General features: G+C 55.0%; 1 protein-coding gene and 1 pseudogene across 1 annotated transcript in view; one reads left to right on the top strand and one right to left on the bottom strand.

Annotated features, from left to right (window-relative positions):
• ARAP1 (ArfGAP with RhoGAP domain, ankyrin repeat and PH domain 1) overlaps positions 1–22,296 on the bottom strand; it is a 67,113-nt gene that overhangs the window by 12,806 nt on the left and 32,011 nt on the right. Inside the window, 15 exon segments of the mRNA XM_053900067.1 lie at positions 319–421; positions 693–828; positions 3,130–3,264; positions 4,436–4,610; positions 5,704–5,886; positions 7,068–7,153; positions 9,184–9,383; positions 11,822–11,928; positions 12,815–13,017; positions 13,435–13,555; positions 13,852–13,921; positions 14,522–14,677; positions 14,819–14,952; positions 15,550–15,617; positions 16,216–16,385. Coding sequence (XP_053756042.1) covers positions 319–421; positions 693–828; positions 3,130–3,264; positions 4,436–4,610; positions 5,704–5,886; positions 7,068–7,153; positions 9,184–9,383; positions 11,822–11,928; positions 12,815–13,017; positions 13,435–13,555; positions 13,852–13,921; positions 14,522–14,677; positions 14,819–14,952; positions 15,550–15,617; positions 16,216–16,385 — 2,047 coding nt within the window.
• LOC109267151 (40S ribosomal protein S12-like) lies at positions 9,978–10,436 on the top strand (annotated as a pseudogene).

Below are 22,296 nucleotides of genomic sequence, written 5' to 3' on the forward strand. Positions count from 1 at the left end.
CTTTGCTCCTGAACAAGATGCTCACTCTTCCTGGAGTCAGCACTATCTATCCTAACATGGCTGTTATACATTATTGTATTGAGCACCTGTGGAGTGCAAAGCTCACAGCCCTTCTTCCACATGGTTGAGACCGGTCTCTTGACGTCCCCCCTAGGGGGCTGCAGATGCTGACATATCTGGCTCTTGGCCCCAGAAGCCTGCCCTATGTCTGCTCCCTCCATTCATGAGGCAGGAGAGATGGGGTACACGGGATCAGCCGGGAGATCCCACCCCAGCCCCTGTCAGACTTCCCACACCTGTCCACTAACTCAGGCCCACCTTAGCAATGCACTTGACCCACTCACGAGCCAGCTCTGCACTCTCCAGACCAAACAGGTACAGCCGCTCTCCCTCCGTGTACACCTCAAAGGTGTGCTCAAAGCTGTAGATACACAGGTCAGGATTCAGGCCCACTCAATCCAGCCATGACCCACCCTGCCCAGCCTTGCCGCCATCCCCTGCCCCCTGCCCTTTCCCTGGCCCTATAAGAAGGGATGGGAAAGTCCTAAACTGGGGCCTCCGGAGACCCACAGGGTTTGCTCTGTGACCCTGGGAAGGTTCTGACCCTCTCTGGGCCTGTTTCCCTATCTCCTGAATGGGGGCTTGGATCTCACAGCAATAAGAGTCTGTGATTCTGCCCCAGGGATACTCACCCGTGGGTGTCAGGAGGGGGCACTGCCAGGCACACAATCTCACTGGCCCGAATCTCGCCATTGGGGGTCACTGCCCGCTCACTCTCATAGTAGCTCAGGACCCCGTCGCTAAGGACACACCAGCGTCGGCTGAACTCTGGGAAGAAGGTGGGCAGGGGAGCCATGAGGGAGCCCCTGCCCTCCCCTGAAAACCCCTTCTGTATCCTCCCTGGGCCCCGACTCCCACCTGACTCATGTCCTCTTCGTTCTAACTCACAAGTTCCCCTGATTCCATCCTCCTCCCTGCAGCCTGCCGCCCCAGCCCAGCCCACGCCTCTCCCCTGAACCACTGCAGTGACTTCTTCATTGGTGCCTCGACTTGCTTCTTCCAAGATTCAAAAGTGATCTAAGTAAAACCAGACTCCGTCCTTCCCGTGCTCAAAACTTTGCCATGCTCCCCTTATTCTATACACCTCAGACTGGCATTCAAGGCCCTGCTGGGTCTGCCCCTACCCTCCTCTCCAACCACTTCTGGGCATATACCTCGCCCTTCCCACTTTTGCTCACCTTGTTTCCTCCACCCACACCCTCCATCCTTTAAGAACAGCCCATATGTCACAGAAAGTTTCCGTGCCCACCCCATGCTCCCACCCTCCCCTGCCAGTGACACACATTGCTCTATGTTTCCTCCTATAATGGCACTGAGAAAACTGACAAGATCCCATAAAGGAACAGAAATGGGGATCTGGACCAGGAAAGGCAGGAGAAAGAACAGAATGTCAAGGCCATGCAGGCTTATATAGTTCATAGCATTGAGCTTCACATTGGCTCAGAGCTTCCTGGCATCCAGGGCAAAAAGGATGACTCAAGCAGTTACATAAATGACATTATCAGGCAGAAGGAGGTAGACGAGGGTCAGTGCCCCAGGGGCAGTGAGGTGGTGAACAGCACAGAGTTCCAAAGAAATCTGTTTGGGTATTAGAGGGTGTCACAGGGGTGTGCTGAGGGACGCAGGGAGCAATGGTCTCAATAATGTTCCCAAAGCAGACACTGTCTCTTGTCCTATCTGCGAGGATATGCCATCTGCCCTCTGAGGGCAGTGTGTCCCAGAGTCTGCCCCCCAGGCTGGGGCCCTCCAGAAGCAGCAGCCCTGCCTCGGTCACTCTTCATCCTGTGATGTCTGCCAAGTGCCCACTGTGCTAGGAGCTGTTCTAGGTGCTGGGGCTACAGTGGTGGCCGAGAGGAGCTTATATTCTAGTGTGGCACAGAGAATCAATAGATACATCTATACGCAAATTAACGTCAGATAAGTGGCATGAAGTTAGGGTAAAAGTAAATAGAGCATGCTAATTTGGGTAAAATGGTTATGGATGAAGTCTCTAAGGAGTAACATTTCTTTTTTAATGTTTGTTTATTTGAGGGAGAGAGAGTGAGAGAGCGCACGTGTGTGTGGGTGAACAGGGAAGGGGCAGAACGAGAGGGAAACAGAGGATCCGAAGTGGGCTCCACGCTGACAGCAGAGAGCCCAGTATGGGGCTCAAACTCATGAACTGTGAGACCGTGACCTGAGCCGAAGATGGACGCTTAACTGACTGAGTCACCCAGGCCTCCCTCTAAGGAGTAACATTTAAACAGAGACCTGACTCGGGGCACCTGGGTGGCTCAGTCAGTTAAACCTCTGACTTCAGCTCAGGTCATGATCTCACGGTTGGCGAGTCCTAGCCCCTCATTGGGCTCACTGCTGTCAGCGTGGAGCCCCTGCTTTGGAATCTGTCTCCCTCTTTCTGCTCCTTCCACTCTTGCTTTCTCTTTCTCAAACATAAATAAACATTAAAACATTAAAAATAAAATGAAATAAACAGAGATCCGACTGAAGTGAGGGACTTATCGTGCAGATATTTTGGCGAAAATCATTTTGGGCAGGGGGCAGAGCAAATGTAAAGGCCCTGGTGGAAGTAAATAGACATGTCTGAGAAACAGCAAGGAGGCCAGTAAAGCTGGAGCAGAGTGAGTGAGGGGAGTGGGGTCAGAAGTCACAGGGTGGGAGGGCTGACTGGCAGGTCCTTGTGGGATATGGGAAGGACTGCGGATTGTACTCAGAGCTGGGGAGCAAATGGAAGGCAGAGAGGACGAAGGGGCGGAGCTCTGAGCTTAGCTCTGTCTGGCTCTAACTATCAGAGGCCCAGCACCCAGCAGGCGCTCAATCAAGGCTTTTATAGCCTAAAGGCACTCTAGCAGTGACTTGCTCCGCAGTGCCAGGCCCCCTCCCACCCCTATCAGCCCATTTATTAAGCATCTACTATGTACTAGAGACCACATCCTGGAAGCCCTCTAGGGTGACTCTGCCAGAGTATACTTGGCACCCTCCTTGGTCACCAGTGCAGACAGCCCTGGCTTCTCTGCCCCGGCCACCATGCCAGAACACCATGGCAAGAACAGGGTCTGGCCAAGCACCCACCTTCCCGGGCACGGCGGTCCTGCAGCAGCTTGGCGGCAGAAGCAGTCTTGTAGAGGAAGCCATTGTGGCTCACAGTTGGCAAGACAACTGAGTAGTGCTTTTCCAGAGGCTTCGCTGAATCCAGCCGAGGCACCTCTTTAGGGAAGGTGTTGGGAGGTGGGGTGTATGGTGAGGAACGGCTGCTCATGCTCACCATCCCAGGGTGTCTCTCCTCGCCCCTGCCTGGGTCGAGCATCCGAGCTTACATTCAAGCCACCAGTCCTCTATCACCTTCAGGGTCTCAGTGCCACATCCAGGGCTTTGCCCAAGTCATTCTCCACCTCCTCCCGCTTGTGCAAATTCCACCCTAGTTCCAAGGCCCAGCTCCAGTACCTTCCCTGCCAGGAAGCCCCCCAACTCCCCAGCCCAACCCACCCCACTCTCTCTGTTGAGGCACAGGGATAGCACACTAGAATGAGGGGTCTTGGCAAACTCACTAACAATCCCCAGAAGGAGGTCTGTCCCAGACAATGCAAAGCCTAAGGAAGCAGCCCGGCTCCAGTCCTGCTCCCAGCGGTCCCAAAGCTCAAGCCAGCTGGGTGGTCTCCTGTGCCTCCCTGGACACCTGGGCTTGCTCCAGCCCAGCACACCCCACCCACCCGTGGCCATGAGCCGAGCTCTGGCCGCTGAGCTCCACCCTCAGTCCTGGGATATGGCCCCAGAGGCCAGCCCTGGGCCATGACCGGCAGGGCTCACCCCCGCCATCCCCTCCTCACTCACCCGGAGAGTGATAGCCAAATGGGCCCCAACCCCAGTCTGTGACAGAGCCCCACCCAGACAAAGCAGCAGACAGGGCTGCCATTGTGGGCCACTCGCACATAGAGAAATGCAACCCCCACACAGCAACTCAGCTACTCTATACACACACAAACTCCAAAGCCCTCGACACCCCCAGGTGTGAGGAAACAGATCTGCAGCAGCTCAGAGATGCCCAGACGGTGGCAGGCAGAAGGCCCTGGTGCAGGTCTGGGCGGGACCCACAAATCCAGAAAGAGATGCAGAGACAGACACAAAGGGACACACGTACGAGGGGGAAGCCAGATGCACAAATGTACACTGACATGCAAACCCAAACAGACCCCAAGTCACACGCTGTTGTAGGGCCCCTCGAGGAGCTGCTATCACAGCCCACGTGGTACGCATATCTAACCCCACAGGGTGATACACCGCTTCTGGCGACCCCCACCCAGCACCCCTCTCAAAAGGCCAGACGGTGGCAGCAGGGAGGCCCCATCCCTCGAGGTGGACAGTCCCATCAGCCACTCACCCGTGGTCCGGTTGTTCCGTAGGAATTCCATCTGCAGCGTCTGCCCTGCCTGCTCGGCAAGAGCCAGGGGCGTGGGGGCCTCAGGGTCCCCTGAGAAGCAGTTGACTCCAGCCCCACAGCCCAGGAGAGCTTGGGTCTCAGCCAGGTCTGTGGTAGTGACTGCAGCACACAGAGCCTGGGAGGAGGGAGGAAGAGGGAGGGGAGGGTCAGCCTAAGTCAGAGTGGGGGGACAGCGGGAAAGGGGGCCTGGGGGAAGAGAGGAAGGGAGTGAAGGAGTCACCCAAGTCTGGGGGCCCATCCTCAGGTTGAAAGAGAAAAGAGGCAGGAAGAAAGCCAAAGAGGAAAGGGGGAGGAAGAGAAAGGCCAAGGGGTTAGGAGGGTAGGTAGGGGCTGCCCTGCAGAGGCTGGGGATCCGAGTGGCCCAGGGCTCACCCCTGCTGGCAGCCCCTGGGATCCAGTCAGCCGCCAAGCCTGTTCTCTAGAGGATCTCAAGCTCCCTCTGCCTTGAGGAAGGGCAGAGCGGGGTGCTTTGTAGCTAATTCCTCCCACATTTGAATTCCTCACTGCCTGCCCAGCCCTCTCAACCAATGGGAGTTGCTGCCCCTCCTAGCTGGCGGGCTAGACTGGGTTGGGCTGGGGGCTGGACGCCTGGGTTCCTGGGAGGTGGAGGTCTGGCTCCCACTGGGCTTCTAGCTAGACTGAGCCTTCCTGGGTGGGGCTGCTTTGGGGGAAGGGCTGAAGGCCAATCAGAGGTCACAGTGGCATCCCCCTGCCTCAGAGCAGGCTACCTCCCACTCAGGCTGAGCCAGACCAGGGCCCGGGGCTTGGCTCCCAGCCTGTCAGGGCCTGGGGCCCATGTGGGGCCTCATCTTGAGTGGGGTGTGGATGGGGGGGGGGGTGGGTCAGAGCAGCCAGCTGTTTTTCATGAGCCTGGCAGGAAATAGCATCCCCATCAAGTTCACTCCTTTTGGCAGGATTCACAAGGAGCAGGACGGTTCGGGAGACAGAGGAATCAAGAGGGGAGGGAGGCAGACAGATGCTGGGGATGTGGCCTTGGCCCAAGGGTCAGGCCTGACTCCTCCTTGCTTTGCTCCAACTCTCCCTGTGGCTTAGGCAGGGTCCTTCTGCCCTCTGGGCCTCAGTTTCCCTATATACCAAGCTCATCGCTCTGAGCTGATGCAAAAGATGAGTTGAAACACAGAGAGCAATGAGGGGAGCAGAAAGAAAGTGGGTGGTCTCCAGGAGCCCCAGAGGCCCAGTGCCCTGACCTTGTCCAGTTCCTCCTGGTTGCCAAAGAGCGGGTGATAGCGGCGGTACTTGCCCTCACGGTATTTGGCCTCCAGGTGGCGCCGCCGGGCACTGGGGCTGCTGCTGGGCTGCAGAGCCTCACTGGGGGGTACATTGGCTGCCCAGAAGCGGTTCCCAGGGCCATTGCCCAGCTGTAAGAAGAGCTGTGGGTTTGGGCAAGAGGTTAGAGAGGCAGACTATGTCCAGAGGCCCGTTCTTATAAAATCTTTGAGGTTGTCAGGCAAGGGGCTGGGAGAGCCAGACCCACTTTCCAATCGGGGAAGCTGAGGGGCAGCCTGGCCTGCTGGTGGCTGTGAGCCCAAGCCTAGTCCCTCAGCTCAACGACAGGATGAGAGGCAGTCTGCCAGGTAGACGCCCCAGGCCTGGTGACTGGTTGGGGGCCTTACTATTTCCCCCACCCAGTCCCACATCTGGAACTCTGTATTCCTGAGGCTATCACAGCCTGGGCAAGGGTCACGGGTTGGGGGCGGCGGCTGACCTGTTAGCCAATGGAGTGGGTAGGGATTTTGGAAACCTCTCCTGTCCTTGACATTCCTCTCTGGGCTCAGGGGAGGAGGAGCAGGGGCTAATGATGGGGGGCAGATGCAAGAATCCAGTAACCAGGGGACTAGTTTATTAATCCCTTCATCCTGCTGATCATTCATTCCACAGCCATTTCCTGGGCCCCCCACCCTGCCTCCTTGTCAGGCCCTGTGTGGGGTGCTGGGTCACAGAAGAGAATAAAGCAGAAACAGGCTCCACCACCACCGACTTACTCTGTGACTTCGGGCAAGTCATTTTCTCTCCCTGAGCCTCAGTGTCCTCATGTTTAACCTGGGTATGCTAACCCTAACTCACAGGAGATGTGACACCCAAACTGAAGCGTGGCTGGGGCTGTCAGGTAGGCCCGTGTGGTCAGCCTCCCGTTGCACGGTTCTCCTCTGTGACCACCACACGTGTCAGTACCTGGGAACCCCAAGTACACAGGCACATATGCACATGTAAGTATGCCCCCAAACGTACATACTCACACCCACTGGCATATGTGAGTGAAGATGAAACAATATTTTAGGCTCTGCAGGACAGTTTCTGTGGCATGTTCCTTTTTTTTTTTTTTTTTTTTTTTTTTTTTTTTACAACCCTTTAAAACTGTAGAAACATTCTTAGCTCACTGGCCAGTTTGCTGACTTTACCAAAAATCAACTTTTCCCAAATCCCCACCCACTAGATGATCCCCAAGGTCTCTTCTAGCTCCAGGGTGCCGGGGTCTGTGAGATGGGGGAGACCCAGGCAGTAGCTGAGTGGAGCTGACCCCAAATGTAGGCGGCGGGCAAGGCCTCCCCACCTCAATGAGTGTTTCCGTCCACACCTTCCTGTCCATCTTCAGGCTCCGCACCTTGGAGACCCCAGCGCCTAGGCCACGGTGCTCCCCTATAGACAGAGGGCTAGACTCAGGGTCATGGGTCTTTAGGGCTCTCTCCTTCATATAAGCACTAACCTTCCCCCCATCCTTGCCTCCCCATAGAGCCCATCCAGGGCATACAGGGAGAGGTCACTCACACACCACTCTGGAAACCAGCCACGCATCCCCCTGCTCTTGGCACCACAGAACTGAGCCCTGTAAAGTCACCTGGGCTCCTGCAGCAGTGCCCCCGCCCCCCCCGTCACCCCCCACAGGCCACTCTGCACAGCCCAGCCATAGTGATGTTTTTGATCTTTTTTTTTTTTTTTTAAGTAAGCTCTATGCCCAACATGGGGCTTGAACTCATGACTCTCCCACCCCCCTCCTCCTCCTCCCAGATCAAGAGTCACACACAAACTGAGCCAGCCAGGTGCCCCCAGAGTGATCTCTTTAAAAAGCAAATCTGCTTACAACAAATCCCTGCTTTAGACCCTCCAATGGCTCCCCAGAATTAGATACGAATTCCCTACCTGCTTCTTCAACTTCATCTCAGAATTTCCCCCAACCCCAATCCCCCTGGGCCATACTCTCTTCCCTCTTCCTATCAACCAACCTCATTCCTGCCTCAGGGCCTTTGCACTCACAGTTCTTTCTGCTTGGATTCTCTTCCCCCATCTCCCCAGGGTCTGCTCCCTCCTCCCATCCAGATCTCAGCTGACATGTCATCTCTTCAGAGAGGGCTTCCTGACAGACACATTCTCTGCCTAGCACTTTATTACCTGATGTTTTTATTGGTTCATGTATGTATTTTCTGCCTCTCCCCAACAGAATGTAAGCTGCCTGAGAGCAGGAACCTTGACTGTCAGCTTTAGGGTCTAGCCTCCGTGCCTAGAATAAAGTCTAGCACATAGTGAGCACTTAGTAAATCTCTGTGGAATGAGAGGGCAGGGGGAGTTGGGGCTGGAGGGAATGCAGCCTTGCTCAGCTATAGGTCCCACAAAGGACCCCCGGGGTAGGGAGGAGGCTGGGGCTCTAGGAGTGCCTAGCACTGCCTGGTTCTGGCTTCAGCCTCACACCCTCTGCAACCTCTCATGGAGCACCTCTTCCTCTCCAGTCACCCATATGCCTCCGTGAGCTGACACCTTTCTAAATTGAGTCATTTCTTTCCTGCACCCAGACCTCACAGCCCAAGGCCTCCTGGACCTTTGCCCTAGATGTCCCACAGGCTTCAGGGCTTCTTACTGAGCTCAGCGCCTTCCCCAGAACTGTACCCCGCGCCCCATATCCCCATCTCAAGCTGCCCAAAGCTGCCACCTGCGCACCATCAGCTCCCAGGAGGGCCAAATCCGCAATACCTCACAGTGTCTGGCATACCAGAGACCCCCAGTAAATGCCGGTTCAACAGATGAATCAATCTTAGGCTCCAGTCTTTCTTTCTCACCCTCCTCATCTGATCTGTCCCTGAGACCTTTACCCTGCAGATCCTGCACATCTCTCAAGTGCTCTCCATCGCTTCCACAGACCAGCCCTTAGCCTGTTCTTCTCTCTAATGGATCCATTAACAGCCTCCCCGCTGGTCTCCAGTCTCACCTTTCCAACTCGGATTCCACCCACCAGCCAGAGTCTGAGGCACAATCTGACCATTTCCCTCCCACTCCTGCCTCCCATCACCTCCAGATGAAACACTAGCTCCTCCCACTGCCTGCAACGGCCTGCCAGCTCCTCCTGTCTCTTCTTTCCACTTCTCTGATGTGACAGGGTGCTGGACCCCAACAGGCCTGGGCTCAAATCCACACTTACTTGACAGGCCACCCTGAACAAGCCATTTCCCCTCTCCGTGCCTCAGTGTCCTTAGCCATGGCATGAGCAGTTAACCCCTGCCTTAAACTCTCAGGACTGAGGGCTAATCACAGTGGGAAAGGCCTGGCATACAGGTACAACTTCATCAATAATGATCTGAATACCGTCTTGGGTCCAGCCCCTCCAGCCAGACGGGCCACCTATCATCCCAACACACCAGCCCTGTCATGCTTCAGCCTGGTGCCCCAGCCCCACACACCTGCACAGCGCTTGCAGATGACGACACAGAGGTTGATGGAGGCCCAGTCAGGCTGGGCAGCCCCGCAGTCGGCACAGAACCTGTTGGGGGCCACAGCCCAGATGCGCTCGGCCACCTCCAAGGTAGACAGGGCCTCGGCAATGGCTCCCTGCATGGCCTCCAGCCACTGCTCCTTCTCTAGTTCCGATTCGGCCGAGAAGCTAGGGACACAGGAGTGGGGGGGTGGGGACTGGTGAGAAAGGGCTCAGAGAGATTTGCAGGCAGCATGAGGAGGCACAGCCTTGGCGGGGCGGGGGGGGCGGTGGCGGGAACAAGGCATTGAGCATTCATAACCAGAAGAGGGAGGCATCCTGGGTCTGTGGGGAAGGTGGGCATGGACACAAGCAAGGACACTATGAACCTGAGATATACACGGGAGCTGGGGGAGCCCAGAGTTGCCTCTGCCCCACCCAGAGACTAGAAAAGGCTGCTGGGGAAAAAATAATGCCCGAGCTAAGACGTGACAGATGAAAAGGGCTTAGCCAGAGGAGGCAGAAAGGAGTTCTAGACAAAGGGAACAGCATGTGCAAAGGGGTGGGATGGCACACAGGCATTCCAGGACCTGTAGGCAGGATGGGCAGACGTGCAGACAAGAGGTTGGGAGACATACAGGGACAAGCCTGTGCCAGGCAGAAGAGGGCAAAGTGCACCCAGAGGACAACAGAGATCCAGTGGAGAGTTTCAGTGGGGTGGAGGTTTCACCTTCAGTATGAGAGGATACAGAGGTGTCTTCCTCTGGTTTTTTATTTCCCTGCTGCCACCACACCACATATGTATGCATTCAAGATTCGGCTACCCCCATCACCCACCACCATGGCCAAAAAAGGCATCGCTGTTAGAGGTGTGACAGGCTATAATGCTGCTTTACAAGAGGGGCTGAAGACCATGCTCATCCACAAAGGCCTAAGATGTGGAATCTGCAAGCTGCCAAGGCCTTAGCTAAGCACTAAGCCCGTCTTTGTGTTCTTATGTCCAACTGTCTCAGCCTACATATGTCAGGAGGGTGGAGGCCCTTGGTGCCGAACACCAAATCAATCTAATTAAGGTTGATGACAACAAGAAAGTAGGTGAATAGGCAGGCTTCTGGAAAACGCTGGAAGGTGGCTGGTCACAGTTGCATGGTAGTTAAGGATGACAACAAAGAATCTCAGGCCAATGATGTCATCAAAGAGAACTTCAAATGCAAGAAATAAACAAATAAAAAATTGGCTTTCGGGGCGCTTGGGTGGCTCAGTCGGTTGAGCGTCCGACTTCAGCTCAGGTCACGATCTCGCGGTCCGTGAGTTTGAGCCCCGCATCAGGCTCTGGGCTGATGGCTCAGATCCTGGAGCCTGCTTCCGATTCTGTGTCTCCCTCTCTCTCTGCCCCTCCCCAGTTCATGCTCTGTCTCTCTCTGTCCCAAAAATAAATAAACGTTTAAAAAAAAAAAATTGGCTTTCAACAAAAAGAAAAGGCCCTGCAGGCAGTTGTAGACAATCAGCTAATGGATGAGGAAGCACCACAGCCACTGCCAGAGGCCCCCCTGGCCTGGGACAAAAGGGGAGGGACAGAGGCGAGGCGCCAGACAAAGGTGGAAGAGTGACGGGGGCAAGACAGGGGTTGTGACGGGTGTCCCCAGGGCTGAGCAGGAGAGGCAGACATTCCCATGGGTGGAGATACGGGCCTGGGAGGTACAGGGAGTCGAGGAGGAATCCACAAAGCTGTTGGACATACAGGTGGAGCTCAGGAGGAAGTCCCTGGGGGAGAAGAGATCTGAGCTAAGGGTAAAAGAAATGATGACAGAGGCATGATGGCATTAGTGTTGACAGAGCAATTACTGCATACCGTGTCAGGTAAGGGCTTTACAAAGACTGTCGTGGTCTTACAGAGGAAGAAACCAAGGCACTGAGAGGTCAAGCGATTTGCCCAGGTCACACAGTGACCCAGTGGTGGACCCAGAATGTTATGGACCGAACTGTGGTCCCCCAGTGTGACTGCATCTGGAGACAGGGCCTTGAGGGAGGTAATTAAGGTTAAATAATGTCTTAAGAGTGGGGCTCTAACCTGGTAAGATTGGTTTCTTTACAGAAAGAGGAAGGGATGCCAGATAGCTCACTCTCTTTCTACATGCGCACAGAGGAAAAGTCGCATGAGGACACAGTGAGGAGGTAGCCATCTACCAGGAAGAGGGGTCTCACCAGAAACTAACACTGACGGCTCCTTGACCTTAGACTTCCAGCCTCCAGAACTGTGAGAAAATAAACTTTTGTTGTTTAAGTCCCCCAGTCTGTGCTATTCTGTCATGCATGGCAGCCAGGCTAATACACACGATTTGAACTCAGGCATGGCACAGTGCCTCAGAGGTGGCAGGTGACGGCCTGGGGGGGGGGGGAGGGGAGGTGGAAAGTGATGGTCAGAGAGGGGTGGGGTAAAAGTGAGATTTCTTAGAAGGGAGGGATCAGAAGAGATTAGTGAGTGGAGGTAAAGGACCAGTGCGGATGGTCAGGGCTGGGAAGGGAGGGGAGAAATCCATCCTAGAAGGGGCAGGTTTCCACACAAGCAAGAAGAAAAATGCTGACAGGGAGTGATGATGCAGGTGAGGAAGGGGAGGGAGGCTCACCTGAAGATGCGGTAGGGGGTGGTGAGGTCGAAGCTGCGCCGGTCTGCTTCCTTCACGTTGCCTACGCTCATGTCAATGAAGGTGATGCCAATGCCCAGGTGGTACTCCTGGCAGGTAGGTGGGAAGGGGTGAGGGCAAGGCCTGGGGGGCGGGGCTCAAAGGCCCAGGGAGGGACAGAGAGGAAGGGGAGGTAGAACCCTAGGGACTAGAAAAGTACCTTGGAAGGAGATAAAGGAGGGTACAGGAATCTGGAAATGGGTCAATGGACCCAGGCTCAGAGGCCGTGTAGCAGTAGGGAAGGAGAGCAGGAGGCAGGGTGGTGATGGGAAGGTAATGCTCAGGAACCAGGCAGGGGATAGTGTCAGGACTGGGAGCAGGAAGCGTGGCCGGCACAGGGCTGAGCTCAGTCAGGGGAAGGAAGAAAGGGAAAGGACAGGCTGAGGGACCAGGGTAGGCATAGGGCAGACTGAGGGATGAGGTGGGCAGGGGGCAGGCTGAGGGATGAGATGGGCAGGGAGCAGGCTGAGGGACCAGGGTGGGCAGAGGGCAGGCTGAGGGGCCAGGGGGGGCAGGGGGCAGGCTGAGGGACCAGGGTGGGCAGGGGGCATGGGACAGGCTGAGGGACCAGGGAGGGCAGGGGGCAGGCTGAGGGACTGGGGGGGGGGGGGTGCAGGGGGCAGGGGGCAGGCTGAGGGACCAGGGTGGGCAGGGGGGCAGGGTGAGGGACCGGGGTGGGCAGGGGGCAGGCTGAGGAACCAGGGTGGGCAGGGGGCAGGCGGAGGGACCAGGATGGGCAGGGGGCAGGGGCAAGGCTGAGGGACTGGGGTGGGCAGGGGGCAGGCTGAGGGGCCAGGGGGGCATGGGGCAGGCTGAGGGACCGGGGGGGAGGGCAGGGGGCAGGCAGAGGGGCCACGGTGGGTGCTGGGCAGGCTGAGGGACCAAGTAGGCAGGGAGCAGGGGAGGGGTTTAGCAATCTGGCTGACTCCTTCGCACCTCCAGATTCTTGTACAGCTGCACTTTGTCCCCAACCACGGCCACATACAGTTTATTCTTGAAACCACGTAGTTCCAGGCTGCCAGCACGGTCAGGTGGCTCTGAGCCTCGAATACCCAACGGATAAGCGCTAGACAGCTGGGCCCGGGCATACTGAGCAGCCACCGCCTGCTGAAGGGCCTGCATCCACTCCTTCCGCTCCACTGCAGGCCAAGGGGAAAGAGTAGGCCTGAGCTCAGCCTGGCAGGGAGCCCCCTAAGGTTCTCTATTCCAGGCTCCTCAGGCAGCACCTCCGCCAGCAAGCCCACCCAGACCACCCCACCCATTTCTGACTATCTGTGAGTTCTTGGACTTGGACAAGCTCAGGCTCCAATCCCAGCTGGGCCACCTACGCTGGACAAGCCACTTCGCCTATCTGAGCCTATTTCCCCTGCAAATGGAAATAAATGGTTCTCAGTGGGTGTCTCAAACACAGAGCCAGAGAGTGTCCCCTTCTCTCTCCCACCTCATAGAAGATGGACTCTTCTCTGGGTTTGATGCAGGGGAGCAGATGTGCCCTGGTTCTCCTCCCCCCACTTACCAGGCCAGGCTGCCAATCTTCTCCCAGCCCTACCCCTCACCATCACTCTCTGCCCGGAAGGCAAAGGTCCGGTTGTTCGTGATCACTTCAAACTTCTGGTCCCCGATGGCAGCCACGCGGGAGATGCAGGCCACAGAGATAAAGCGCTTAGAGTAGGCATCCTGGGGAAGAGAGGGAAGCTGTACTGTGGTTCAGAACTCCTTGGTTCCCTTGACTTTAGATGACACAAAAGTTAGCTACAGCCCCGTGCCCCACAGGTGATGAGGGATAGCCCTGACACTGACCCTGACCACGGCCCACAGCAGGCCAATGGGCGAGGAAGACACGGTTCAAGGAGTCAGACCAGAGCTCGAGTGAGGTCTGGTCTGGGGAAGGACTCCACCCAAGCCTAGTGTCAAGGGTCAGCCTAGGGCCAGGCTGGAGCAGGGGTCCTGTCAGGGACCAACATGGGCCTCACCTTGTTACTGTCAAAGTATCTCAGATGATCGGCATCCAGTCTCACCCATCGCTTCTGATAGATATAAGATCTGGAGAAGCAGAGGCAGAGGGAAAACAGAGCAAAGGACTGGGGATTAGAGGAGAGGCTCCAAGATTACCCCCGCCCCCTCTCGCAGCCACATACAAAATTAGAAATAGCCAGGTTCAAGGGAGGAAGGAACCCAAATGGCCACTGAGAAAAGGGACTTTACCTATAGCAAGAATGATAGAAGTCAGACTCAAAGTAAGACTTCCCAACTTAAAAACAATTTTTTTTAATGTTTATTTATTCTTGAGAGAGAGAGACAGAGCACAAGCAGGAGAGGGGCAGAGAGACACAGAGACACAGAATCCGAAGCAGGCTCCAGGCTGTGAGCTGTCAGCACAGAGTCCAACGTGGGGCTCAAACTCATGAACTGTGAGATCATGACCTGAGCCAAAGTCGGATGCTTAACCGACTGAGCCACCCAGGCGCCCCAGGACTTCCCGATTTTAACGGTAATAAAACACAGGTCTGGTGGGCATGACTGACTGTTACATTCAGCTTGGAGAGAGCTGCTCAAATAACCTTGGCCTGTTTTTTGGATCCAGTATAGAATACTCCCCATCCTCATGCAGAGAACCAGCAAGACCTAACAGGCATCACTCACCCCTGCGGTGGGTTCTTGTCCAGCCAGCCAGCCTTGATGACCTGTGTGATGGGGGTGGAGCCCCCGGGGAGCCCGTCCATGGGGTGTGGTGGGAACTCGGGGATCAGGAGGCTGCTGGGCAGGGATGAGTTCAGGCTGCTCTTGTGCCATCCACCACTTGGGAAAGAAGAGAAGGAATGAGGGAGCCCAGGATGGGGGCTTCTATGGGGCAGGGGCTGAGGAGATGGAGTGGCTGGTAACACTTGGGAAAGGAGGGTGGCCAGGTGGGACAGCCACTGGAGAAGAGTGGACACTCACTTGGGGACGCCCTCATAGGCGTGGTCATCCTCATCTTCATCTGCTTGGTCGTCGTCCCCAGACAGTTCTTCCCCCTCGCTCAGCAGACTGGCCACACGCACGGCACGTGGGACTTGGCTCACTGGGAGCTCTTCCTGGCCGCCCCGCCACAAACCCACTCAGCATCAGGCTTCCCTTCAAGCCCCAGATCACACCCCCCCGGGGGCTGCCGCGCTCCCTCAGTCCCGTCCACCTAACCCACACGACTCAGCACTTTCATTGCTGTTTCCACATACTCCCTCCCCTGCCAGCAGGCAGCACAGGGACCCAGAGGGACAGCATCACTCAGAGACAAAGACAGAAAGATGAAGGGATAGTGAGTAACACTCAGAGATGGAGAGTTAAGACACCAGGGGGACACAGGAAAAGAGAAAGTGAAAGAGACGGAGGAAGATGTTCTCAGGGAGATGTGCTCAAACACTGAGGGAGAGAAGAGGCCACACATAGCCATCCAGATGTAGCTGAAGACTGGAGCTGGGGCTCAAACAAGAGCCCCCAGATCCCTGGCAGGGAGCTCAGGTGCTATGCTCTACCCTCAAGCCCTGCGTGGCAAGACAACGAAGGGGGAAGGAAACATCCTGGGAACTGGCTCCCCTTTCTCTATCAGGTGGTCCCCAGGGTCCGAGAGGCAGCTGGGCAGCCCACCCTCCACTCTGACAGGCAGCCCAAACCCTAGCCACCACCTGCCCCACCTTCTTGGTCATCACGCCAGCTGGGGCCGCTGGCCCCTCCTCTGGAGGCTCATCATAGTCAGAGTCATCTAAGGAGAGAGAGGGGTGGGGGTGGGAAGAGACTCAGACTAGCCTCCCCTCCTGGGTACCCCGGCCTGGCTTCACAAAGGCCACCCTTAGCCTAAAAAGACCCCTACCCCTCACCCCAGCCCAGCTTTCAAAAATAGGCACAGGGGACAGGAAATGCTATTTATACACTCACGGCATCATAGGACAGCCTCAAAGGAGAGGCCAGGCCACCACAAGGAGGTCTGAATAGGGGTAAGTTTAGGGGTCAGAGGCAAGGACTGTTTAAAAAGGCTAAAAAAATAACAAGAATCAAGAATCGAGAAAAATGGACACTCCAAGTTGAAAAGCAAACCATCAACAACCATGGAAAATAGCCCTAGACTTTAAACCAAGGGCAATTCAAAAAGTTTGCCACGTGCACTTAACAGTCAGTAGGTCAGATAGGTGGGTGCCGTCTCCATTTTGAGGATGAAGAGAATGGTGCTCACCTGTCCAGGGCCACACTGTGTTGGTGGCGGAGCCCAGCAGAAAGTTTGATCCGTGCATCCTTGCAGACTCCCAAGGGGCCCTGATCCCAGGCTACCCACCAGGAACCTCATGCCTGGCTATTGCACTCACCGAACTCTGGGGGCAGGCGAAGAGGCTTCGGGGGGATCTCCGGGGGGCTGGGAGGTGGAGACGGTGGCTGTGGAGGCACTCGGGGGAAGGTGGCCGGGGGCTCCTCAGGCGCTGGCTGGGGAGGGGATGATGGTGGTGATGACAGTAACTCCTCCTCCCTGGAGGGAAGGCTGGGAACAGACCAAAAGTTGGGCACCCAGGGTTAGCTCCAGGTAGGGGAGTCACTGGGCTGGCATCACTATGTGACAGAGCCAGGCCTCAAACCCACTGAACTCCCAGCTCACCTGGGCTGTAGCAAAGCTCATTCATTCCACAGACTCAGACGGGAGCCCTCCTCACCTCACTCCCCTGCCCCCAAACCTCCAAGCTTCCCAAGCCTAAAGGAGGCAGGCACCTTCTTTGGCATGTATAAGTTGCCCCTGCATTGCTGTGATCGGGTCACCTATCCCCAAAGCTCTAGCTTTTAGCCACATGTACCCACAGCGTCTCCAATCTAGCAGTCCAGAGTGGGCTGCATCCTAGCCTGTGGAGTCAGGGAAGACTGGAGGAAGTGATCCTTGACTTGAGCTTTTTTAATTTAATTTTATTTTTTTATTAATTTTTTTTAATGTTTATTTATTTTTGAGACAGAGAGAGACAGAGCATGAACGGGGGAGGGTCACAGAGAGAGGGAGACACAGAATCCGAAACAGGCTCCAGGCTCCGAGCTGTCAGCACAAAGCCCGGCGCGGGGCTCGAACCCACGGACTGTGAGATCATGACCTGAGCCGAAGTCGGACACTTAACCGACCAAGCCACCCAGGCGCCCCATTGACTTGAGCTTTTAAGGATAAGAAGGCATGTGTTGGTGAGTGGATGGGTTCAGGATCAAAATGGACATCTAAGCCAAGGGCAGAGACCAGAGCCTCAGAAACCAAGTCGTAAGGCCCTGAGTCTTAGGGGTCTCTGGCTCAAGACTACCTTCTCCCTTGCCCCAGACATGGATGCAAACGTGTCCACCTCCTGGGTGCCTCAGACCCCTCAAATTCACCTGATCCCACCAGACTTAATCCCAATATTGTTAACACAAAGCGTCATATTAGTTTCAGGTGTATGATACAGTGACTCAACAATCCTATACAGTACTCAGTGCTCATCACAGGCGTACTCCTGACCCCCTTCACCCATTTCACCCCCCACCCCCACCCACCTCCCCTCTGGTAACCATCAGTTTGTTCTCCGTATTTAAGCATCTGGTTTTTTGTCTCCTTTTTTTGTTATTTGTTTCTGAAATTCCGTATGAGTGAAATCATACGGTATTTGTCTTTCTCTGACTGACTTGTCTCACTTAGCAGTGTAGCCTCTAGGTCCATCCATGTTGTTGCACGTGGCGCACAATCTCATTCTCTTTATGGCAGAGTAATGTTCCATTGTATATATAGACCACCTCTTCTTTACCCATTCACCTATTAATGGACACTGAGGTTGCTTCTGTATCTTGGCTATTGTAAATAATGCTACAATAAACATCGGGCTGCATACACTTTTTGAATTAGTCTTTTCATTTCCTGTGGGTAAACACCCAATAGTGGAATTACTGGATTATATAGTTCTATTTTTCATTTTTTGAGGAACCTCTTTACTGTTTCCCACAGTGGCTCCACCAATTTGCCTTTCCACCAACAGTGCACAAGGGTTCCTTCTTCTACACATCCCTGCCATCTCTTGTTATGTCCTTACCGCACTCCTCTTGCACACCAGCTCCCCATCTCTGCTATCACTCCCCCAGAAACCCTTCCCCAACTCCAAGGCCGGGTTCAGGGCCCCCTGAGCTCCCACAGCCTCAGTGCTCTGTGTATCAGTCTCAGCACAGATCACACTGTTCCCTACAGGCTAAGTGTCTCCCGAGTGTCTCCTGGCTTTGGCATCAGATGTGAGTTTGAACCTTGACTCAGTCTTAGTTCCCGTGTGTCCAAGGGCAAGCACCTAGCCCCTCTGAGACTCAGTTTCTTCTTCTGTAGAGGGGGGACTATATCACCGACCTGGCAGGGCGTTTGGAGAATTAACCAAGACAAGGCGTGTTTTGTGCCCCCACAGCTGGAACAAGGGACCTAGCCCTAGAGGCCTGGCCCCACCCACTCTCTCTGCCAGTGTCTGGCAGGGGCCAAGGAGGAACATCAGAGTGGGTGGGCAATTGTCTCACTGGTTATTTTCAGCCTGGTTATTGCCCCAACATTCCTGGCAGTGATTGGCAGTGTGCGTTTATCACAAAAGCAAGCAAGAGCTGGGGCATGACCATGATGCCAGGCCTTTGTTCCTGCTGTTGCCTCATCCAGGAATCCCTTCCCCCTGGTCTCTGACCAGAGAACATCCATTCACCCTTTATCTCCAAACTCAAGTTCTGCTTCTCTGAATGCCTTTCCTGACCCCTCTTCCACACTCCCCCAGACCCTGCCCATCTCCCCCTCTGTGACAAGCTTCAGACAAATGATTCCAAATAACATTTTTAAAAGTATCTTCCTCCTTTGTGCCAGGCATTTATACTATGCCAGGACCCGAACCCTGACTCTGCAGTCTATGGGCCTCCTAAGATACATGGCTGTTTCCATATTACCCTGTAGTCTAATGGTCTCCTCCCCACGTGTAGGTCAAGAAGGAGTGAACTCCTTCCCTTTCTTTGAGAGAATCTGACCTTCGGCTCGCTTTCTCACACTGCTCCCCTAGAAACCTGCCGAAGGTAGTATGTCAGCCACATTCCTTGGCAACGTTGCCTTGGACAAAAGTGGCCTGAGCGAGGCACTGCACCTAGACGGGGAGAAATTGTAAGTGGCTCTCAACCCGGTGGAGGAGCTGGAGCTTTGGGCTTCCCTGAACGTGGTGGCTTGTCACTGGCACAACCCATGTAGGAACCCGAAACCACACCTGTGGGTTCGTTAGATGGAATACTGGACTCTTGAATCAAGAGGTTTCTAAGCCAGGGTGGCTCTCACACCTACCTGTCATCTCAGTCCCCCACCTCTCCTGGGGGGCCACGGAGAATGGCTCCTGGACAGCTGTGTGAACTGACTGCCACAAGGACCCCACAGCAGAGGAAGGCCCACCACTACCCTGGTGGCCAGCTGTTTCGTCTTAAATGCTTCTCAGGGAATCTGATGCCAAGTGGTGCTCATGAGAGCCTGAATGTTTAGCTGGGCCGAAGAAGACCCCCTGGTGAACACTGCACTAGACTGTCTCCCCTACTTGACCCTGAGTGTCTTTAGGCCAGGGGCAGCATCAGACTTGATTTTTTATCTCCACAGCCCAGTGCAGGAACTGGCTGAGTCAACAACAAGAGCATGTTGGGTGGGTGGGTGGGTGAGTGGACACATGAGCAGGTGGATGGATGACAAGACAAGTAAATGGCTGAATGGAGAGGTGGATGGTGACAGATAGGTAAGTGGATAGGTTGCCATTACAGTTGAGAGAAAAGCAAATGAAAGGGTGAATGAAGACCTAGAGACTGAGTAAGTACCCACAGGTCCAAGGGCATGACCCCCAGCTGGTCAGGTGCAATGTCCTCGGAGGCTTCCTGACAGGCAAAGCAATCTATCGCACCCAGCCTGCCAGACTCCAGGAAGAAGGGGCCCTTGGGGGCCTGGCCTGTGATGAGCCAAGAGTAAAACTCCAAGCTGTCAGGTCAGTGCCAGTCAGGCTGGCCCCGGGGAAGTGGGGTCAGGCTCTGCCCCTCCAATGCCAAGAAGGGCTGAGTGGTTCCCTGGACTGACCCCCTCCCCAGGACTGAGAGCCAGCACTGAGGGGAAGGTGGCAACAGAGCATCCTCAGAGCTGAAGAAGCAATGGCCCTCCCATCCCTGGACCCCAGGTGCCCCCTATCACCGTCCTGATCGGCTGCGAGGGACCCGCCCATCTGAAGCATGTGAGTTCCCTGAGGCAGGTGCCACACCTACCTTCTTCACTATGGCATGCCCAGCACTCAGCAGGGATTAATAAATAAATGAAGACCTGGGTTCATTAATTCTTATTAGTTTTCTGTGCGTGCATTATTCCCAGTTGTCTTCATTTACTCATCACAAGGTCTCTATAAAGTATGGCCTACTGTTATCCCAAATTTACAGATGAGGAAACAGGCACAGAGACACAAAGTTAATTTGTCCCGGATCCCACAGCTGGGATTTGCACCCAGGCAGTCTGGCACCACAGCCTGCAAACTCAACCACGGTGTCAAATGAGGCCACAGCCAGGATCTGAGAGCTTCTCTGAGGCTCGCCTCCTTACACTGGCCACCCCAACTCAGCATCTAGGCAGCTCTGGAGCTGCCATCCAAGAGGAAATGTGATCACAACTCTGACAGTCATTGTGACCATGGCAAGAAGGGAGAGGGGAACAGTGCAAAGGGCTCCTCTCCTAGCACAGTCTTTGTAGGAAAATGGCTATGTGCCAAGCAAGTGGGAGCAAGGGGAAACCCACCCCCCCTTCCATGGACCTCCAGGCCTTATTCTATCATCCTCTTCCAGGAACCTTCCTGGCTGACCTCTGCCTGCCTACCACAGGGGACGGGGCCATGCTGAGTCAGGGCCAGGCCAGGAAAGGAGAAGTGGTATCCGGAAGGCACAGCATGTGGGAAAACCCCAGAGGAAAGGATAGTGCCCACAAAGTGCCCCCACCCCAGTTGGAGTCCTGGACGTCAGTGCCTATAACCCTAAGAGCGGCCTCAGCTCCAATCTACAGCTGAGGTCCAGCTGGGATGTTTCCTATTGACCTCTGATCCAACAGATCAGAAGACTGGCCCCAACCCTGAGCCCCAAACATGAGCACATGCTCAGTGGCCCCTCCCTCCAAACCTTTGCTTACACTGCTTGCTTTCTCCACACTACCCTCTATCATCTCAGCCCATGGAAAGCCTGTGTGTACCTAAGAGTACAGCTCAATGGGCCTGTCCTCTAGGGGGCCTCCACCTGCCCCCCAGCCCTGGCTCCCCTGCTCCTTCAGTCCCTTTTTCCTCTATCCAAGTGACATATGGACACATCTGCTCTACTCACTATGCCCATAGCAAGACCAGGTGACTCCTGGACGGGGCAGAGGCTGATCCACCCAGGATGGGATCACAGCCTGAGGTTTGTTTTATTGGATTGGGGCAAATACACACAGCTGACCTTAAACCTGGGGGTTAGGGGACATGTGAGGGTCCCATGTCAGAATGGGTAAGAGTAGGGTAACCACATAATTAATCGTATAAACCAGAACACTTCTGACAGTTAAAAGAGGCACTGTTAGTAACTATGTCAGAACAACAGGTATAAACAGGGCCTGTCCCAGGCAAAATGAGATGTGTGGTCTGTCTAGCTAAGAGGCAGAGCTTTGGAGGGTGCCTGGGTGGCTCAGTCGGTTGAGTATCTGACTTCAGCTCGGGTCATGATCTCATGGTCCATGAGTTCGAGCCCCACGTCGGGCTCTGTGCTGTCAGTTCAGAGCCTAGAGCCTCCTTCAGATTCTGTCTCCCTCTCTCTCTGCCCCTCCCCCTCTCAAAAACGAAAACATTAAAAAAAAAAAAAAAGGAGGCAGAGCTTTGGAGCCAGGCTGAACACAGTCAAATCCCAGCTTGACTACACATCAGTTTCTGACTTCACAAAGCAGCTAACTATAGCTCTGATCCTCAGTTTCCTCTCTGATATGCTTCCAGGCTTACTGACAATTCAGTAAGAAGAGTCATGACCACGGGTCATCAGCACAACTCTTTCACCCTGGCTGTGATGAAAGAGGCTCAGACAGCACAGGCTGGGCCAGGAACCTGCTTCATGGCCTCCTCCCCTAGGGTGGCCCCTGGCTCTCCCTTCATATCTTTCTGTCTACATCAATCTCTGGCCAAAGGAACCAGGCTTCACCATAAGGGCACATGGACCAACAGAGTGAGGCACCCTACATATCTCAGGCTGGCCTTGAACTCATCCCCTGCTCACATTTCAGCCATGCTTACCTGAGCTGCATTCCATAAATGCATACTTCCAGGCTTTGGCATATGTTGTTCCTTCCACCTGGAACACCCTTCCCTGTCCAAATTGTACATCCTCCTCCTCCACTTTGTGCCTCCTCTCATGCTCCAGGC

This window comes from Panthera pardus, unplaced genomic scaffold (genome assembly GCF_024362965.1).
Source record: "Panthera pardus isolate Hobbes unplaced genomic scaffold, ASM2436296v1 HiC_scaffold_12, whole genome shotgun sequence".
NCBI lineage: Eukaryota > Metazoa > Chordata > Mammalia > Carnivora > Felidae > Panthera > Panthera pardus.